Source organism: Anticarsia gemmatalis, chromosome 23 (genome assembly GCF_050436995.1).
Source record: "Anticarsia gemmatalis isolate Benzon Research Colony breed Stoneville strain chromosome 23, ilAntGemm2 primary, whole genome shotgun sequence".
Taxonomy (NCBI): Eukaryota; Metazoa; Arthropoda; class Insecta; order Lepidoptera; family Erebidae; genus Anticarsia; species Anticarsia gemmatalis.
The window spans coordinates 158322-175754 of record NC_134767.1 but is presented as its reverse complement, the minus strand read 5'-3'; the positions used below and the strand labels follow the sequence as shown (position 1 = coordinate 175754).

Sequence of the window (17433 nt, the reverse complement as noted above, 5' to 3'; positions counted from 1 at the left end):
ACTGGTACAAAAGCTACTGGTATTCTAAAAATGTCTAAAAGAAGTAATTAGACTTCTAATATAAAAATATGACTTTTGAAATGAGAGAAACACTATCTGATTAAGGAAATGTTGCATGCCAAATGCTGAAAATCGTATTTTCATACATATTTGTAACATCTTCTAACGATCTTTTGCGACTATAGGTATGCCATATAAATATTTAAATTTGAAACTAGCCGACCCGGCAAACGTTGTCTTGCTATAATTATAAAAAAAACAATGTTACTTAGTGGTATGAAAAATAGATGTTGGCCGATTCTCATAGATAACGGATAAGCACAAAAATTTCATCAAAATCGGTCAAGCCGTTTCGGAGGAGTATGGCAACGAAAACTGTGACGCGATAATTTTATAGGTACTTATACTAGCTGACCCGCGCAACTTTTTCCCCGTTTTCGTAACATTTTTTAATGGTACTCTGCTCCTATTGGTCGTAGCGTGATGATATATAGCCTATAGCCTTCCTCGATAAATGGGCTATCTAACAGTGAAAGAATTTTTCAAATCGGACCAGTAGTTCCTGAGATTAGCGCGTTCAAACAAACAAACAAACAATCAAACAAACTCTTCAGCTTTATTATATTAGTATAGATAGCCTTCCTCGATAAATGGGCTATCTAACAGTGAAAGAATTTTTCAAATCGGACCAGTAGTTCCTGAGATTAGCGCGTTCAAACAAACAAACAAACAATCAAACAAACAAACTCTTCAGCTTTATTATATTAGTATAGATTATTATATTAGTATAGATTAGATTTGAATTTGTTTTTGCCACCACTACTTGAATTACTGCACTGCTCTTCAAACAATGAAGCAACGATGATCGGCCTCCAAACTCCTAGCCGTTAATTAATCTAACCATCACCTGATCATCCATCACGTAACGTGTGAGCCAGACAACTAGCAAAGGCTTTTAGTAAAACATAGACTTTGAAAAGATTAAATACACAAATTTTAAATAGCTAACTTATACAAACTAGTTTCTGATGGTACCTATTCATTATGCAAATTTAGATTTTTTTGATAATGTTAGTATCTAGAGATGTAGTGACCTCAAATTTGATTTTCAGAGCTTCAAGGATACTCATATTTTTTCAAAAGAATATTTTCAGTAGCATGAGGATACTTTGAACTTTTATTATTTCTTTGATTAATTTTAAACTATGTTTAAATCGTAGGTACTAGCTTCTGCCCGCGATTTAGTCTGCGTGAAAAGATTTCCCGAGGTAAAAATAATCCAATGGATCCTTGTTTTAAGCTATATCAGTATACCAAATTGCATTAAAATCCGTCCAGCAATTTTTGTGAAAGATTAAAAGACCAACATTCAAAAATCACAAAATTTCGCTTCAAAATTTTATAATATTTATTAGTAGGATAATTTAAAACAATTACCATCACACCTGACCAATGCATCTTATAACCTCTATTTCGAAGGTTAACAGCTCCAAACACACAGAGAACTTCAAAATTGAAAAAAATTAAAAGCCCAAAAAGAAGCACACTAAAAGAAATATTGGACAATCTAGTTTGTTGTGTGCACTTACGTACATTCCCAGTGTAGCAATAAGTGACCAAATATTGTCACTTGGTCGGCTCCAGTGTCCCGTGACGGTGCTCCCTCTCGCTCACACGTGTGCCGTGCGAGAGGGACGGCACGCGTGCTCTGGAGCGAGCCACTTGGCGACAAAGCTGCCGACTAACAAAATACTAGCATGGTGGCAATACAGGGACGGAGTTTGTACACTTAGATGAGTTTTGAAATTAAATCGAGACAGTTTCTTCGCAGACAGTCGTCGCTTCGTCACATGGCATAAAGAAGGTATGTCGGAAACTCCCCGAATCGAATCTACGCACGCGGTATACAAAAGACGCATGGAGTTAAGATTTGCTATGTTTCAGTCTCAAGTATCGTATGTGTGTGATGAACCAAGTTTTTGGATTATTAATATTACCTACCTCATAAAAATGTGTACACATATAGCAGTATTATAAAAGCCAAATTAGCCCTGTGCCATTGTTACGCTTTAACATTTAAACTAGAGGACCGATTATCATTTGGTAAAGTCGTAAAATTTATCTTAGTTTATATTGATTTCTCTTAAATTCACGTGCTCTCCATAGACAAAGGCTAGTATATTACTCAAAGTTGAGTGTATCAAGGTAAACTATTAACAGAGCAGAGTCCGAGTCCGTCCCGGGGCACTCGTGTAGCGCGTCAAGTAGCGAACAGCGCGGCTTTGTAGCGCTACACTCGCCGACACTACACGCTACACAACGTGGAACATCACGTATCAGTCCCAATACATCATACTTACAAACAGACAGACAGTACATACGTTATAGCACAGACAAAACTGTGGTAGAATCTAGACTAGAAGTATTCATCCTACAGCACCAATTTTTTCAGCTTGTACAGTACCTTAATACATACGTACAAAAAGTGACGGCTTTTCCCCGTAGATACCCCTATTTCGAGAGCAAAGCACACAGACAGACATTACGTTAATTGTAGAGTACTAATCCATAGAGTACAAACGCGCTACAAAACACACACGACGTACCTACACCTAAGTTTGAAGAAAATAGCCATATACTATTTCAAATTTGCTGTTATGAGCTGATGATGCTACGTGTCTAGATTGATAGTACTACCCCACAAAAACTGTTATTTTACTGCCTTCGTGCTAATCCAATAGCGAGTTTGACTGCTTCGCGAATCAAGATCTCAAGTCAAGAATGTTGTTCCAGCAAGATATTTCATTAATAAACTATCACGGCTTATACCATAATACTAAGATGCTCAAAGGGTCTTGTGCGATTAAAATTTAAAGTATACCTCGGCCTCTACCTGCCCTCAAGACGAAAGGAGAGACATTATACATCTTAGTCTAATCAGTTGTTAGACCTAGTTTATAGATGAAATTGTTACTTAATTGTGACGTTTCCAAAACCTCAGCTACTTTGTACGTATTCTTATAATTTCGTAAGAAACCACTAAATATGCAAATCACAGCAATTTTCACCATTTCCTTCGCGAAGTGTTCCGCACAAAAATTAGGGTTCCTTGAAAGGAGTAGAGGAGGGAACCCTTCTGTTATTGTGGTTTTTATTGTGCCCTTGCATTTTATTACTTTTTTATTTGTTTTTAACAGCGGGGAGGTCAGTTATCTGTGTTCTGTCAGGGTTGTGCCGAGGGGAAATATTACTGCAAGGGAAATGTGAATTTAAATGTTGTGTGAGATGAATATTGTATTGTTGATGATATGAGTAGACGCGGCGACCACAGAGCTGGATAGTGCTTTCGATTCCCACATGAAACTATATTTGTACGATCCACAGATTATTGTTTCGACTGGCTTTAATTTGAGACAAAGGTTCTTAGTGCCGGGGACATAAAAAAAATTGTATAAATATTTGAACTTTTAAGGCACTTTTGCCGCTTAATCATAGCACATAACGTGACTCTGCTTTGTCAGTGGTTAAAAAATATCAAGACAGTCACTGAGGTTCACCATCTTACAGTAAGTATCACCCCTGAATGTAAATTGAAGGGTCATCTATCAGACAGCCCTGCCCTGCGCCGATGTCTCAGATTATTCGCAAGTTAACTGCTTCACTACTCCTCGGCTGCCCCTTTATATCCGATATATTTAAATTCTTTCACGCACTTATCGTAATAAAATATATTATCATTTTATATTTTTTATAACTTCGCACTTACGTTTCTAACGCCCGGATTCTGAGGCACATTTAATTTTAGCAGTAGTTTATCTACCTATTCAATAACGTTTAAGCTGACACAACTATACATGACAGCTTGAATAGATAAACTACCGCTAAATGTGCCTCAGAGACCGGTGTAAATGGTCGAATCGATCGATGTTTGTACGTTTGTATAAATCTCCAAATGCGTCTGTCAGAGTGTTAAGTAACATAATTTGGGATTCTGAAAGTGTAATTAATCACTTAGATTTAAATATAGTATCAGATAACACTGCATTTAAGTTATACGCAAAAAAGAAGTCAAGAGAGAGAGAGAAATCAACTTATTCCAAAAATATAATCTATAGATAAATAAAACAAGAACCAATAAATAAAAGTATGCAGGTTACTGTCAAAGAGACTTCAGTTAAACTTAACAAAACAATGAAAAATACCGTAAAACATCAGAAACAATCAAATCAAAAGTAAAATCATTAAAAGCAACACCCTCATTGTCGAACAGTCGGCTAAAAACAACTCTACATTATAAACAAATAATTAAAAGAAAATAAAGCCTCGAAACACAGATGCGAACGGAAATCTTAAATTGGATTTTCAAAGAGCAAGCGAGTGAGACAGACATATACACTGTATACTAAGTTAGAACGAGATAGAGCATACAGTCGAGATCACAAAGCAAGTAATTGTAGACAATGGGAAACTGAAAAAGACGTTTCCTTTAAAGATTCCTATCTCAAGAACGTTTTGCCTTAGGACCTTAGTACAAACTTAACTGTACACATCACAAAACATATGTCTATACTTTAACTCTTTGCAATAAGGTTCAATTTCGCGTGACAATAATGTTTCGTAATAGTAAACTAAAGTTAGTAAATTGTAAGCGACTGTGAAGCCACGTCTAGCGTAAAACAAGATTTTGTCAAAGTATAATTTTAGTCCGTTATTAGTTGAGCTCTGTCGTCGTATGTGTCAGTGTTGTGGAGAGGTCAGCGTATACTGGTGGTATCATACGTTTGATAATGTACAAGTTTGTTAAGAGATCATCATTTTAATGTAATTGTCTTGTTTTGCTCTAAACTTGTTATAATTACGAGTAATTGTTTAAGGTTTCTGCTGTCACTTTCTCTAAACCCCGGTTTCTAAGGTACATTTAGCGGTAGTTTATCTATTCAATAGCTTTTAAGCTCATATAAAAATGATAGTTTGAATAAATAAACTACGGTTAAATGTACCTCAGAAACTAAGCATAAATCTTTATGATTGAAAGACTCTATCTCTATAATTGAAAAGAAACATATTTTATAATTATTATCTTGTAGTCCAAGCGTTATAGTTGACGTAAATAACCGTAGTTAGTCACAACGGAAGTAATTTTTTAGCAGTTTTGACACTTTGATGTCATTGGCTAGAGAATCGAAAGACGAAATTAAAATTTGTCTCTCCTGAAAAGTTGCTTAAAGCGACTTACCTACTTGGTGAAAGAACTTAAACGACGATATTTTCCATTTCTCTAGGCTTATAAATAAATAAAATATACTGAAAAAGAAATGAAAACCAAATCACAAACACTCTCGAAAGCCGAATCAACTCAAAAGCCATAAGTTAATTAGATCAGTTTCATGTGATGTGTCAAACTCACGGGTTAAAACCAAGCGGTGGAGGGTTAAATTAGATTCTTTATTCGTCACGTGGCAAGGATTAACACCGCGCTGTCGGGGGGTTAACTAATTGGAATACCCAATCGAGTAGTGCGCTTTAATTTGATTTTAATAGTTCAATTGTTGAGTTATTAATTGTTGTGGGGTGCGAACATGTATAAGATTGTCCTGTGACTGTTTGTAACGAGGTTTGAAGTCTGTGTTACGAATGTTTTGAAACGCTGGAGAGGTATTGTAACTATGCTATTAGTTTTGTTGTCACTCACCTACTTTAGAACTGCCAATGTATTCTGAAACGATTACTGTTGACTTTTAACTTGAACAAACTATAGTATAGGTAATTTAATACTGCAAAGTTACTTATATTTAAAAACTACTATCGATAATTTGTTATTCCTTTAAAAAAAAACGTCTAAACAATCATCGAAATTGTATCGACACTCCAACTTAAAAGCTAATGCAATAAGGGTAATATTTAACTACGGTGATTCTTTAAGAAACTTATAGTGACATCTATGGTTGAGTAGTAAGATAACTTAAACTGTAACATATGTACTATCGTACTTAATAATGCTATTACACACTAGATGGCAGACACAAAAGTTTGTCAAGAAAAAACTAGATGGCACTGATTATCTGGTTTGTGTATTATACACTAGATGGCGCCGTACATGTTTTCTTTCAGCGACATCTAGCGTCTAGCAATATTATTTAAAGTTAATGTATATTTGCTATGAGTAACTAGATGGCACTGTACACCAATTAAATTGCTAATAATGTTATAAAAAGATTCCCCCTCGGTCGATTGTTGCGTCTGGCCATCCATCCGGGAACGCATCCAGGTCATCCCGCCATCTCCTTTTAAGCCTTCATCTTCGCTGCCGACCATCTTGTGGCGTCCACTTCGTGGCAATGTTAGCCCATCTGTTATTCTTTCGGTGTGCATTCGGTGAACATGCCCGGCCCAATCCCACTTTAGCCTAGCGGTTTTTTTTCCCTACATCGGCTATGCGCGTTTTGGAGCGTAGCGTTGAGTTCCGGACGTGATCCGTCCTCTTTACTCCAAGAATGCTACGCTCCATAGCTCTCTGACAAACCTTCAATTTGGACTTCTTAATCTCAGTCAGGGACCATGTTTAGGCACCGTAGATGAGGTTTCTTATAGTTATAATACTTACGATTAAATACTGAGACATTTTTAAAGATTTAATGGCCAGAAGATATCTTCTCCTCTTTTTATAAATACTTATACCATGGAAGTAATAATATAGTAATAATAATATAATATATTTACAATAATTTCTTAGTAGGTAGGTAGGTATGTTCTCACGTACGACTGCTGATCACAAGGATGTGGATTAGATTCTCGAATCATTCATATTGACATTTTTTTATTTTATTTTACAATAATTCTCAATATCTCCCTAGCGTAGTATCGTGTCCAGTTTATTGCAATAAGTTAGCCTTCTTTTTCACTAATTACATGGGACTAATATTGTAAACGATGTAACGTACGCCTCTGCTAGGGAATGCAATCCCGACTCGAGATCGTCAACTCGAGATCCCTCGCGATCAGAAATATCAATCCCGCGGGATCCCGAGATTTTCGGGATCCCGTCTAGTTAGTAAAAATAATACAATTCGAACGGCTTGTTTAATGTAATATGTGTGTGATAGTGTGGTGAATGCAATAAATTATTATTTGAAAGAAAATAAAAGCCTTTATTTTTGAATATTACTAACAACGTAACATAATTAACAGGTGTAATAACATGAACATAATCAAAAAAGTAGGTGTAGCATTTTGAAAGTAGCCTCTTAAAATACAAAGTGTATCAATAGTACGAGCTTCTAATCGGCATCTTAAGTCTATTGCAATTTAGCCAGCTGCTGAAAATGCCCTCTCCGACAATCCCGCACGGGATCTCGTCATATTATGCTTTGGGATTGATCCCGAAAAAATACACGGGATCTCGCGAGATCGGGATCCCGCGAGATCGGGATTGCATTCACTAGCCTCTGCCTATACCTTCGGGTTTTTATACCTATAATAGGTGTGATATGATGTATGTTCTCACCTACCAATTACCTAATCTTAAAACAGTGACCACACACTCGCGTTACAATAGCGGACGTAAGCGTCAACTTTGTCACGTGTAATTAACATAATATTTTGGGTGTTCGCCGCAAACAGCCGGCACTCCGCAACAACACAGAGCCATGTTTACAAACATAGAAACAACAACACGTCCTACGAGATGAAACTGTTCACATTTTAGAAGAACGCAGCATTGATATACCACGCGCTGACAGTGAGTTACACTTTCATTTAAACTATTAATTTCCGGAACATTTAAAAAAGATTCCGTGTTTTAAAAGTAGTAACTACTAGTAACCGGTTAAGATTGTTTAAAGTTACACATATTAAAGTAAGTTTTAGTAGTTAACTGATAAACTCTTCTGGAACAAGTAATTTATCAATCATTTTCTAATTTTGCAACATATTATTACAGCGACTTTTGGCATTATTTTAAGACAATTAATGAATACCTACTCGGAACCGGCAAACTTTTATTTTTCTATTTAATCAGAATAAACAGTGTCCCTTGAATCACGACCTCTTTGTGCAGGCAAACTGAAGTGACCTGATGCAGCCGAGCGCCGCTACTTCCAGGGTCTACCGTCTACACAGAACTGCTCCACGACTTATGTAAGAGTGAACATGTATGTTATCTGATTATTCCAATGTCTCTCTTTTTGTGGTAATTTCAACTTACCGTTGTAGGTACTGAAAATGTCTTCTGTCTTGCTAAGCTAATATTGTACTATGCTCTGTTGTAGATAATTACCAGCATGGCGTGGTTGCACTTTAAGCTGTTATTCATGACGTTGTACGTGACGCACGCGGCACCCAAAATGATGCGCAACGACGCGCTCATTTCCAAGATGGTGTCGGACTTCCAGAAGGACAACACTCTCGCAGAGCAAGCGTCGCGCGGCAACGTGCAGCATCAACAGCAGCAACAGCAGCAGCAGGAGGTGGAGCAGCCCAAGAACGTGCTCACATTGATGCAGAGCGTCCTCTGCAAGAACTTCCCCTCCATCCCGTGCGACATGATCGTCGAGGACGAGACGCTCAAGACGCTCATCGAGCGATCCATCCAGCAACTCAAGTACAAGAAGCTGTCGATGGACAAGACCACGCCGCTCCCCGACTACCACCTCACGCTGTTCCCCATCGTCAACAGCGAGGACCTGTCCAACTTCCTGCAGGTCAACGACAACGGCTACTACAGCGAAGGCAAGACGGAGAAGAGAGGACACAAACACAGGCGACGAATTCACAAGAATAACATAGAAGAGGGGGAGGGGAAGAAGAGAAGTAGCAAGAAGGACAGCCAGCGCACGGCGCTGTACTCCTCGCACAAGAACATGAGGAAATTCTACCCGCACAAGATCAAGTACAAGGACAAGGCGGGCAAGGCGTCGCGCGACAACTACCGCGACTACTCCGAGGAGAAGATGTCCATGTCGGTGGAGGGGCCCGACGTGAACCTGGCGCGCAAGAGAGTGGGCGGCAACTACAAGGGCGAGCCGTCCGACCCGCCCGTGTGGAGGATCGACTACATGAAGCACGGCGAGCCCAGCATGAACATGTTCGGCTACGAGTCGGACCGGCTCAAGGAGAAGCTCATCAAGTCGGGGCCCACCGTCATGGTGGCGGACGAGTTCCTGGAGAAGGTGTCGCGCAAGGACGTGCTGCACCCCGACGTGTACATCAAGAAGAACTTCATCAGGAAGAACGCGCTCGACATGAACTCCGGCGCGCTCGACTGATATCGTCCTGTCCAATTAATTACTAACAATAAATATTTTAAGTTTCTCTAAACAGTGTTTTTATATTCTATAGAATAAGGTAGACTTAATTGGAAGGAATAACCTTGTTGTAAGGGTTCTTGATGATGCAACTGTGAGTTAGATTTAGTTTTCTACACAAATCTTACATTAATATAAAAAGAAAAATTATGACGTAACTCTTACATCATTTCATTCATTGTTTGCTTTTACTTTAAATAATTACGTCAACTCTCTTGCAACACAATCAAAATCTTCGTCTATCTATATAATTATGATACCTGTAGGTAGGTACTTACAGAATATACCTACGATTAAACTATGCAGAAATATCTATCACATATATGATAAAAGCGCATTTTTAAGCATCAGTTTCGACATAAACTGGTGAAAATTAACTTTCTTAATCTAGCCACACAAAATAATACAATTATCTCAAACGTCATACCTACATACATACAATAACAATAATAAAACATAATAATATAACAAATTAATAATCTCGTCACACACACGCACACGCACACATAGAGACACATCACTAAGATCAGTCAGTAGTGACTAGTGAGTGAGATACAGACAGACGTATAGCAAGGATCGTTGAGTGAAGTCGTCATGTCTCGGCCGGTGTTATCCACGCACGTGCTGGACACCTCGTCCGGTAAGCCCGCCGCGGGCTTGTTCGTCGAGCTCTACAAGAAGACCGACTCTCAGTCGTCACAGTGGACATTATGGCACAACACGATGACGACCAACGACGGCCGAGCTCTGTTCCCCTTTACAAACGATTCTATGGCGGCCGGCACTTACAAACTGTTGTTCAAAGTGGGAGATTATTACAGAATGCTTGATAAGGAGACGCTGTATCCGCATGTAGAGGTATGTCACAAACATTATCTGTAGAAACTTGTAAACATTGTTTAATATGACATTAATTAAGTTCTGTACAATACAAATATGTGGCTAGCTAAACTACAATCCAACAAAATGAAATAGGTAGATGCCGAAATAGTTATACAAAATTATGTGAATTATAATTACAACCTAGACACTAACTAGTATCCCATTTATTAAGTCGCTTATTATTTCGATAAAAATGGATTATAACTTAAAGAATAAGTCCATCAATTAACTTAAAAGTTTAGACAGTTTTATGAAAATTGAAATAGGAGGGTAGGCCGCCAGTATATTTGTTTATGTCCGCGTCGGATGTTTTATTATACATACTTAATACTTATGTACCATACACGTATTTATTAGAATTAAGTACATTTAGTAGATAATTCGAAGCCATGAATATAAACTCGGATTCCAGCAGTCCAATTAACATATAATTAAAGCATTTTTGAATGACTGATTCAAGACTTTTCACAATAAAAATAGAAGTTCTTTCCTCTGTAAATCTTTAGGCCTGCAATGAATTCATACTACCTACATGCCTAATATTAATTATAATTTACCTAGTGTAGGTACCTACTTAATAAACCAAACAAAAAGACTCTTATGATAATACTCACAATTTCGCGAAATCTTGCTATCTGTTGGACAAAGGTTGTTTTAATAGTTCAGTAATTACCTACTTAATTCATTTTTAAATTTATAAGCAGTCGTTAACCTTCAACATAAAGTCGTTTTATTTTATTTTCTATGCGTGAAGTTATTGTGTTTAATAAGTCAAACATATTATTATTAGGTATGTGTTTGATATGCGCGAGTGTGCCATTTCCTACGCAAACAGGTCAAGGGTCATTGACCTGTTTATCTCCACTTGTTTTGTTCAACAAAACTCGCATCTAATTTAATCGTTTATATTTCATGTACCTAGGCAACTTTTATTCTAATCATGATTCTAATTTTATACGATAAATTTAATCCATTACTGTCCAACTGCTGGGCAAGGGTCTGCTCCCGCAATGAGGGAGGGGTTAGGCCTTGAGTGCACCACGTTGGCCAAATTGCGGGTTGGGGACTAATGTCATAATATAATATCCTAATAATATTCAAATTAATTTCAAGTAACAGGATTTTTTTTTTCGTGACTCGTTTTTTTGTTGTTTAGTTCTCCTACTCTCTCATAGATGGCAGTTTATTATGTGTACAGAATAACTAGTATATTACTCACACATTTAAATAAGTTATATTCGGGATAAATTGATATCACGGTCACTATTTTAATGATATTTAAATGCATTTTTGTGATAACATTCATTGTGCATTTTTCAGATAACATTCAGCACCAAAGATGGCCAGCACTACCACATTCCACTTCTGCTCAGTCCCTATGGCTACACAACTTACAGAGGAAGTTAAATATTACAGTAGTAATAGCATATTATTAAGTTTAATTACATTTTTCTACCACTATTTCGTTTTAATTACCTATGAATCTATATTATTATCTATATTTTAATAATAGACTACTAGCGCCATCTAGTACAGTAACGTTAGCATTATATTAGTAAACGATGATGACGATATATGGCATTGACGCATCTTTTATTTCTTTTAAGAATTCCTTAGCTTATGATTGTTGAATACATAATGTTTGTGTCAACTATAATGTAACCAATTTACTACTCCAGTAAACCGAGTTATTCTTCTGGCAACTTTGAAATTGGCGGAATCACAACTAAGAGAATAGCCATTGGATAAAAAAAAAAAAATCTGTCTATATTAAAATGCATTGACGTAAGTCAGTGTAGACTTCTCATGAAATATTAATATTGGGACGATTCAAAATAAAACACTTCTGTATTTATGTACAACATTTATTCCGACGCTCAATGAAAACTTAAGCAACGTATAAAAACCGTCTGCAAAATATTTGTAGTTTTAATTATAATTCGATAACACGATTAACAATTAATTAAATCGGAGCACACGCCGTAACATATTATATGCTCTGATATCAATGAAATAGAAATAATAATATACATGGAGTACATAATAGGATGCAGTGATATTTTAATAATACTATTTGCAGACAACCAACTAAGTTACTTTAGCTAAGTTCTCATAATCAAAGTAATATTCATACTAAGTGCTCAGTTAACGGTTAGTGGTGAGCACACTAGTATGCAAGTATACCTCAACTTAACAAACTATGCAGTATTTAACTTAGCTTTTGGTCTACAAACAGATCTATGGATATGAGATATAACAGTAAGTCACTAGTGCAAGTAATGACTTAATTCATTATAAACTGTTAACAAACATAAATTACATGAAATTGTATTAACAGACTTGTGATAAATAATATACAATACATAATATCTAGACATTGCCATGTCCCCGGAATAATCACTAAAATAAAAGTTTAAACAATAAGTCAAATATATTGTTCTACGCATGGCTTGACACATTCCACTCAAGTCTTTAAGTTGCTACAGTACATTCTATAATTAACATTAAAACTATGGAGTTTCTGAGGGTCCTTCAACTGTAGGCACCCTAACACCTATCTCTACTATATTTATGGAAAATTGCCCTAAAATAAGTACCTACCTACAGAATGTATGAGGACACTATGACACAGTAACTAACGCTGTTTGAGCAGACCAGACCACTAGACGCTGGTTGTAATATATAATATTATGTAAGTATCATACATAAACTACTGTACACAACACATGTTCAAAAATTCGTTGCTCAACGAGTTCTATTTATAATTGGAAGAATGTCTAACAGCTATCATTTAGTAGATAGTTCAAGAGGAAACAACTAACATTAAACTGTAGCAATGCTCATTATTGCTTGTTGTTATATCACACGTGAACATTGTCAACAGACTGCCAAGTATCTAACACTATCTAATTAACTAGAAATAAATGCAATACATTCATTGTCTTCAAATGATTTTATTCTGTCTACAGTGAATAACAAAAAAATAATTTTGAATAGAATATTTGACTAATAAATAAAAGATTTTTGCTTTAAATTTAGTCTATTCGCTCGAGCAGACTGGCTACTTTTCATATGGCGATTCCTTGGACTATAATATGAAGGGAGTTTATTATAAACAATACAGTAGGACGAGACAAAAGAATGAATGTCGTAAGCAACATTTCTTTGACATTCGTAATCCTTTGTGCGGATAAGTCGCAATAGAATAAGTAGCGAGCGAGCAGGAGCCACAATGGAGCGCATCTTATTCTACGTAAAATAGTTATAATCTCGTAATGTGTTCTAGTTAAACTTAGGCTATGAGTATACACGTTGTATTTGTAACAATTGTTTGTCAACGCGCTGCGGCAACGGGCGGCAACTCTGTAATATAAATAGTCACATTCATCAATAAAGGGCGTAGTGCGCGAACACCGGTTTCTTCTCGAACACAACACTACGTCACAGTCTATCACAGTTCCATGCTCCAGAGCTCGGCGGGCTTCGAGGCTTCGATATACTTGTTAGGGTTCGAGTCAATATGTTTCGCTATTTGGACAGTGCATTGCAGATATAGGGAGAGTTATTACTTAATCATATATCACTCCTACACGGCTGGCTCTTGATCTACGACCCCGCCTTACATAGGACGAGCGACTTGTATCTAAGTGAGGGATACAAGTGGAATCTTGACTAGTTACTAAATAAGGATAAATTTTCATAATATTGCGCAGCACAAGGTTAACATAATAATAATTCTTCCCATTCCTGCAACTTATCTAATGAAAAACACAATGCTATAATAAAAAGAAATGCAGCAGTGAGACACTTGACAAGGTGTCCCAATCACTCAAGTAACTTCAGTACATATTGCATGGTGACTTGATAGATCGTTTGTGATTGCAGCTCTCTTGAACATAGTACAAGTGGCCTGTTCACAGCTGTGGGAGAGACACGGAAACAGTAGATGTGCGTGACGCACACAGAGTCAATACTTACCATGTTGGACGACGTGATCTCTTAGTGCAGACCCTCTATGGGAGCATGAAGCGCCGACATCTAGTGTAGTGAAATCAGAATCAGACCATTAGAACCAATTCAATTTATTCCACAACCACAACCTTTTCGACCTTGCAGTCATTATCATAAAGTCTCTTTTGTCTTGAAGAATTCACTTAACAGTTAGAGAATGTCATATCACTGCTATAATAGTTATTATATTGCACTTTAGTTCATAGACAGCACCTATGTTTGACTAGTAATAATAATAATATACTCGCAACAAGATAAGGAACATTTATCAGGTACATACAACAATCAGTCTTATATAATGGAACCTTGAGATGAAGGTGAGGTGCCACAGCTCAGTACACTACACCAGATAACAGTTATATTTGATCACAAGTTTGACTGACCTGTAATCCATAACCTGCAACAAATGAAGTTAGTGTAGGAAGTAATAAAGAGTGAACCCACCTATTTCCCTTCCTCTTGTCCGACAACCTCCTTATATCTGGCAATCATGAGCTTCTTGACAGTGTCTCTGTAAGTCTCTCCGGGGGTGGGGGTGTAAATGCCTCTCTTCTGACCGAGGCCCGCTAGACTCGGTCTTTGTTCCGCTTCTATGGGCGCGATTCGGCCTTGCTCTTCTTTACCCAAACCTCTGCCCTCAGACCAGCCCATCTTCTGCAACATTTTGCCACCGATGGTGTCGACGACGGAGGGCGGCGGGTGCGCAATGATGGGCGGAGGCATCGGCTCGGGCGGGTCGTAGCGCTTTCTGATAGGAGTTTCATCTTCTCCGAACTTCATGCGCCTCTCTGCCGCCCGGTCCCGGTAGCCGTTTGTTTGAGGTATCAGTTCGTTCTTTTTGCGAAATTCTGCCAAATTCTGTTTGTGTAGGTCTGATAGTGACTTGTGTTTGTTTAGAACTTCAGCAGAGGGGAAACGTCGCTTGCATATGAGACAGGTCAACTTTGGCCAATCGATAATACCTTCGTCACTATCGAACGCGTATTCTGTTTCAGCGACTCTTTTCATTAGGAAATCATCTCCAGTCATGGGAGGCGGTGACAGTTCCCTTACATGAGTCAGGGACGGCCCAGAACCAAGTACAGAGAAGCCAATATCAGCTGAACCTTTGCTGGCCCCTGTATCTAGGGGTTGTTCCATCACAATATTACTCCTAGCATTCTCTTTCTTTTGATTCAAAGTTCTTGCCCATCTCTCCATATCTTTGGCTATCTTTTTGGCAACTTTCACTTTATCCTCCTTGTCTTTCTTTTTCTTTTCCTCGGGCTCTTTGGCAACAATGGTGTTCTCAGTGGTGGCTTGTGGGGGGTTGGGCAGTTTGGGCTGTTCAGTGTTCTGTTGTGACTGTGACGCTGCTATGTATGTGGAGCTGGTTGCATCCCAGTACATGTACTGACTAGTCTGGCTGTTGTAGAAGTACTGAGTGGTGCCATCATAGTACAGACCTGTGGCAGGGTCATAGTAGTACCCAGAAGTTTCGTCATACATGAAAGTCCTCACATCAGGAGCAGTATAAACAGTTTTGCCATCACCAGTGGGAGCTTTGACAGTGGGAGTAGCCTGGGCTGTGGAAGAGACAAACACTGGGACACTGACAGGGGTCCAAGACATGTGGCGAGCCTGTGCGGCTGATATAGCTGACTGAGCAACAGCAGCAGCTGCATTCACCCTGTCAGCCTCGGACATGGCCTGAGAGGAAGAATTATAATTTGACATTTGAGCATAATATGAAGAGTAATCAGTATTCTGTGGCTTTTGCAATTTCTTAGGCTCATTGTAAAAGCTGACAAGGACTTCTCTACCATCAATTTCTAGAGGAGGGTGCAGGCCAACTAGCTGAGAATGAGCCACAGTGGAATCAGCAATAGAGTTAAAATTTATGTATGCTAAGCATTTGGAAGCCCCGGTCAAAGTCTCCCTCCCTATGGTGATGCCCGCTATAGAATCTAAGACAGCCTTAGAACATCTCTCTTTAATAGCATCCAGTATTTTTTCTTCTGTAGTCAAAGCATCTAATCTTCTGAATAATAAACGTTTAGTGATGCCACCATTTTCAACCATGTTGTTTCTATCACTGTCACCACCATACACTATACCCTCAGACCTCTTTCCTTGGCAGTTGCGTCTGTAACATACTTGTCGTCGTTTGAAGTTGTACAAACCACACTTGCAGAACCAATCCCCCGGAGATGCGTTGATAGAGGACTGATTGTCATCGTGTTTGTCCCGGGAGTCATACTTGTTGTCAAACTCCGAGTCCATGCGATCCCGATCTCTGTCTCGGTCACGACTGCCGGAGCGGCTGCTCGACCTCGAGTTGGCCCTTCTGTCAGAGTCAGTTATGTGAGGCGGGGAAGGCGGAACCGGCATGTTGTCCTTGTCCCGGTCGTCGTGTCGTTTGGGCGACCGGCGGCGGTCGCGGTCGCGGTTGCGGTCGTACCGGTCGCGACGGTAACGGTCCTCGCGATCGTAACGGTCCCGGCGGTCGCGGTCGTCGTCCCTCTCGCGTTCGTAGCGGTCGGGGCGCTCTCGGTCGCGCTCGAATCGTTCGTGATGGTGGCGGTCGCGCTGAGGCGAGCGGCGGTCGGGGCTGGCGCTCCGGCGCGGCTCCCACACGGGCGAGCGCGCGCGGCCCTCCGTCCACCGGCTGTCGTCGCCCCACCGCGTGCTCCGCTCGTCACGGGCGCGCCACGACATCGCAAACGCCTGTGAACATCACCCGTACGAATAAAGTGGCCGTACTCACAAACCTGGCGACGCCGCAGTTCCTTGTCCTCCATGTTGGTTGGCCTACAATCGCTGTTCATTTTAACCTTTCTCCTCGCCGTTTTGTTTACCTGCTGTAGTGGTCACTGGGACGGTAATATTAATTCCTTAACACACACGTTACACACTTAACACACAAAACTTAATAGAATAAATTCACAAGTAAATATTGAATCTGTATAAAATTTAATCAATCATTCAGCTAACATTATCAAAGAAAATTCTAAGACGCCATGTTTTTCTCGCATGAAGTAGACACGTAGAGTTGCCATACGTTCGAATCGACTAAAATCATTTAAATGTCATTCTGAACTTAGTCGATGCCAAATGGAAGACATCTTGTAAAAATTAGAAATACTATATTTATTGTTATCTAAATAATACTATAACGCTAAGCTTTAACAAATAATATATAAATTATGTGTTAAAGCTTAAAATAGGCGCATTTTGCGCATATTCTAAGCTTTAACAC

General features: G+C 38.8%; 3 protein-coding genes across 8 annotated transcripts; 2 read left to right on the top strand and 1 right to left on the bottom strand.

Annotated features, from left to right (window-relative positions):
- Positions 1-7620: 7620 nt before the first annotated feature.
- Positions 7621-9315, top strand: LOC142983248 (uncharacterized). 4 transcript variants are annotated; one of them, XM_076130162.1, is made up of 3 exons: positions 7621-7738; positions 8057-8150; positions 8268-9315. In XM_076130162.1, exon 3 carries the CDS (start codon positions 8280-8282, stop codon positions 9261-9263), a length of 984 nt encoding a protein of 327 aa, XP_075986277.1. In that variant the 5' UTR covers positions 7621-7738; positions 8057-8150; positions 8268-8279; the 3' UTR covers positions 9264-9315. The 4 variants fall into 4 exon arrangements, with proteins under 4 accessions (XP_075986277.1, XP_075986279.1, XP_075986278.1 ...); XM_076130164.1 differs by having other exon boundaries at positions 7622-7738; positions 8057-8136; XM_076130163.1 differs by having other exon boundaries at positions 7698-7855; positions 8057-8136.
- Positions 9316-9834: 519 nt separating this feature from the next.
- LOC142983264 (5-hydroxyisourate hydrolase) lies at positions 9835-11642 on the top strand. Its single transcript, XM_076130190.1, has 2 exons — positions 9835-10160; positions 11505-11642. The coding sequence occupies exons 1-2, from the start codon at positions 9897-9899 to the stop codon at positions 11589-11591; spliced, it is 351 nt and encodes a 116-aa protein (XP_075986305.1). The 5' UTR covers positions 9835-9896; the 3' UTR covers positions 11592-11642.
- Positions 11643-12060: 418 nt separating this feature from the next.
- LOC142983263 (RNA-binding protein 5-A-like) lies at positions 12061-17226 on the bottom strand. Of its 3 annotated transcripts, XR_012960043.1 has the most exons (3): positions 14640-17226; positions 14163-14222; positions 12061-13547 (listed from the first exon to the last, which is right to left on the bottom strand). XR_012960043.1 is itself a non-coding variant. In XM_076130188.1 (2 exons), exon 1 carries the CDS (start codon positions 16890-16892, stop codon positions 14640-14642), a length of 2253 nt encoding a protein of 750 aa, XP_075986303.1. In that variant the 5' UTR covers positions 16893-17226; the 3' UTR covers positions 12061-14222. The 3 variants fall into 3 exon arrangements, 2 of the variants coding, with proteins under 2 accessions (XP_075986303.1, XP_075986302.1); XM_076130188.1 differs by having other exon boundaries at positions 12061-14222; XM_076130187.1 differs by having other exon boundaries at positions 12061-16901; positions 17033-17226.
- Between the last annotated feature and the right edge of the window lie 207 nt (positions 17227-17433).